The sequence below is a fragment of the Fulmarus glacialis genome, unplaced genomic scaffold (genome assembly GCF_000690835.1).
Source record: "Fulmarus glacialis isolate BGI_N327 unplaced genomic scaffold, ASM69083v1 scaffold20391, whole genome shotgun sequence".
NCBI classification, from domain to species: Eukaryota; Metazoa; Chordata; class Aves; order Procellariiformes; family Procellariidae; genus Fulmarus; species Fulmarus glacialis.
The window spans coordinates 1-3,190 of record NW_009191132.1 but is presented as its reverse complement, the minus strand read 5'-3'; the positions used below and the strand labels follow the sequence as shown (position 1 = coordinate 3,190).

The 3,190-nt window shown below is 59.9% G+C and overlaps 1 protein-coding gene across 1 annotated transcript in view; it reads left to right on the top strand.

The window, feature by feature from the left end:
- The window catches only part of LOC104083181 (unconventional myosin-Vb-like), a gene marked incomplete at its 5' end in the record, with an annotated part of 13,513 nt that extends 11,322 nt beyond the window's left edge, over positions 1–2,191 (top strand). The window contains 6 exon segments of the mRNA XM_009586581.1: positions 276–363; positions 563–713; positions 1,164–1,434; positions 1,516–1,690; positions 1,860–1,940; positions 2,033–2,191. Coding sequence (XP_009584876.1) covers positions 276–363; positions 563–713; positions 1,164–1,434; positions 1,516–1,690; positions 1,860–1,940; positions 2,033–2,191 — 925 coding nt within the window.
- Positions 2,192–3,190: the final 999 nt, after the last annotated feature.

The following is a 3,190-nucleotide window of genomic DNA, read 5'->3' as shown; positions in this document are numbered from 1 at the left end:
TGAGGAGCAGGCGCTTCACTGGCCAAGGCAGGGGTGGCACTGGGGCACAGTGTGTGCCTGACTGCAGTGTCCAGCCTGAGCATCTCCTGGGGTGAGGGGTGCCCCTGGGTGCTGCAGGGCTCCTGTGGGAGGGTCCGACAGTTCTACACCCCCGCAGCCCTCATCAGCCTGCAACTAGCTCTGTGTGGCTCATGGAGCTACTGTGGGGCGTGAAGGCTTGCTGCTGTCCCTGCCAGAGCCCCGCTGACCCCGGTGCTCTCTGTTCCCTCCTGCAGAAGCACGGTGATGACTTTGACATGGTGGCACTCTGGCTTGCCAACAACTGCCGGCTCCTTATTTTTTTTCCAGTACAGCCAGGATGAGGTAGGGCTGGGCTGCAGGGGGTCTGCCACCTCCCTGGCAAGGGTGGGAGCTTAGTGGGGACGGGTTTGTCCCCACCTGGGGCTCTTTGCCCCCAACCCAGGTAGGCAGGGATGTGCTGGGCTGACACTGCTCCACACTTGCCTGGGGACCCAGCTGTGTCCCCTGGTACTGCTGGCTCTGACCCAGCCTGTGCCCACAGAACTACTGGCAGGGGAACACGGCGCGGCAGAATGAGCATCGCCTGCAGAACGTGGACCCCCAGAGCTCCTGCCGCAGCCTGGGTGCCCTGGCTGTCCAGCTCTACCAGCAGCTCATCCGCACAGCCGAGAAGCGCCTCAAGCCCATGATTGGTATGGCCTGGGCTTGGGGGGCTTGCAGGGCACTCAGGGGATACTGGTTCAGGGAGGGAGTGCTGCGCTCAGCTGCGTGAACTGCCTGCTCTCTTACAGGGGCTGTACCCAGAGGGGGAAGGTAGGCTCGGAACTGGGGGCCCCCTTCTATGAGGGACCATCTGCTCCTCAAGCACCCTGGCTTGGAGAAGGTGGCTGGGGAGCTAAAGTGGGCTTAGCACCCTGGGGACCTTGGGCTGCATCCATGGGGAGATCTGTTCCCCCCATGCCCTGCTTTGCAGCCTCATGGAGCAGGGCCAGCCCCTGGGCTAGCCTGGACCAGCTATCCTGGAGGTGTCATCGGCCCCTGCATCCCCAACTGGGACACAGAGCCAAGGAGCAGTGTACTGGCTGCTTGAGGCACAACGCAGGGTCTCTGCCCCGTTACGATGAGCCTTTTCTATCCTTTAGTTGCCGCAATGCTGGAGAGTGAGCCCATACAGGGCTTGTCCTCCTCCTGCCCTCCTGGCCACCGCCGGTCCTCGGCAGCCCCTGCCCACACCCTGCCTGAGCTGCTGCAGCAGCTGGGCTCCTTCCGTGCAGCGCTGGACCGCCATGGGCTGGCCCCCAGTGTTGGGCACCAGGCCCTGCGCCAGCTCCTCTTCCTTGTCAGCGGCACCACGCTCAACTACCTGCTGCTGAGAAAGGACACGTGCTCCTGGAGCCGCGGCATCCAGCTCAGGTCAGTGCCCGTGCGGGACAGGGCTACCTGGGGGAGCTGGGGCATGGCCCGTGCCTCCCCCTGACCTGGTCTCCCTGGCAGGTACAACATCAGCCAGCTGGAGCAGTGGCTGCGGGCAGAGGGGCTGCAGCAGAGTGGGGCCCACGAGGTGCTGGAGCCCCTGGTCCAGGCTGCCCAGCTGCTGCAGGTGAAGAAGGTGACAGAGGAGGACGCTGGAGCTCTCTGCAGCCTGTGCACGGTGCTGTCACCCCAGCAGGTACTGGGGGGGTTGGGGCTCACTGGCTGCTGGGCACTCATCCTATCCTGGGGCTCCTTGGCCACCCTGGGTGCACCAGGGATGCACTGGGGTGGGGACTGCACCATACCCAGAAGTGTCTGGATGTGCCCAGCCCTTCCCTGTTCATGGTCCCCACCGTCTCCTCCAGGTTGTGAAGATCCTCCGGGCTTACACCCCGGCTGTCGGGCTGGAGGAGCGCATCAGCCCCAGCTTCATCAGCAATGTTGAGGTAAGCAGGACCTGTGGTCCAGTCCTGGGGAGACTGTTCGCATGGGCCCCCTTACTGGGGCAGCCCTGGATCTGAGCACTGTGTCCCCACAGAAGCAGCTGCAGGACCAGTATGGAGGGGGATCCAGCCAGCTCTTGGTGGACACCAGCCACCTCTTCCCTGTGCATCTGCCCTTCACTGCCTCCCCCCTGCACCTGGATGAGCTCCGCATCCCTGATGCCCTTGACCTGGCCTTCCTTGTCCGCCTCTGAGCCAAGGTCCGGCCCTGGACCACTGCCAGTGCCCCATTGAGGGGTGTCTGAACCCCCTGAGGTGGGGGAAGGCCATGAAGGGTGGGGGTGCAGCACTTATGTGTGCCGTTCTTCTGGGAAGTTGTTTATTTATTGAAACTCAGGTGCCTTGTTTGTGGCACACCCACCCTGCGCTGGGGGTTTTGGCCACTTTTTAATCCTTTGAAGTTAATAAAAGTCTTTGCAGATAACTTTGTAGTCTGAGGCTGTCTAGGGTGGGTGTGCTGTTTGCAGGGTGGTGAGCACCTTTAAAGATCATCTAGTTCCAACCCTCAGCAATGGGAAGGGACATCTTTAACTAGATAATGTTGTTCAAAGCCCCATCCAACCTGACTTTGAACGCTTCCAAGGATGGGGTTCCACAAGTTCTCTGGGCAACTATTCCAGAATCTCACTACCTTCACTGTAAGATGTTTCTTCCTTAAGTTGAATCTAAATCTAAAGTCCTTTAAAGATCATCTAGTTCCAACCCTCAGCAATGGGAAGGGACATCTTTAACTAGATAATGTTGTTCAAAGCCCCATCCAACCTGACTTTGAACGCTTCCAAGGATGGGGTTCCACAAGTTCTCTGGGCAACTATTCCAGAATCTCACTACCTTCACTGTAAGATGTTTCTTCCTTAAGTTGAATCTAAATCTAAAGTCCAATCTAAATCTACTCTCTTTCAGTTTGCCCCAGAAGGTGAGCTGGGGCCACAGAGGGCCCTGGGGCTCTTTGGAGGGTAGCAGGGTCCTGCATGGGCTCTGGTAAAGCACTGATGTGGCTCATGCCCTGCAGTTCTCGGAGCTGCTGGAGGTGAACGAGGAGGGCAGCAAAGTCCCTGTCCCCGAGTCCCTGCTGAGCATCCCCCCCAGCACACTGCTGCTGGCCTGGCAGCTGCTGCCCCAGGAGCAGGACATGCTGCCGCTGCTCCAGAAGAACTTCCTTGAGACCATCACAAGGACCTTCAGCCCCCCCA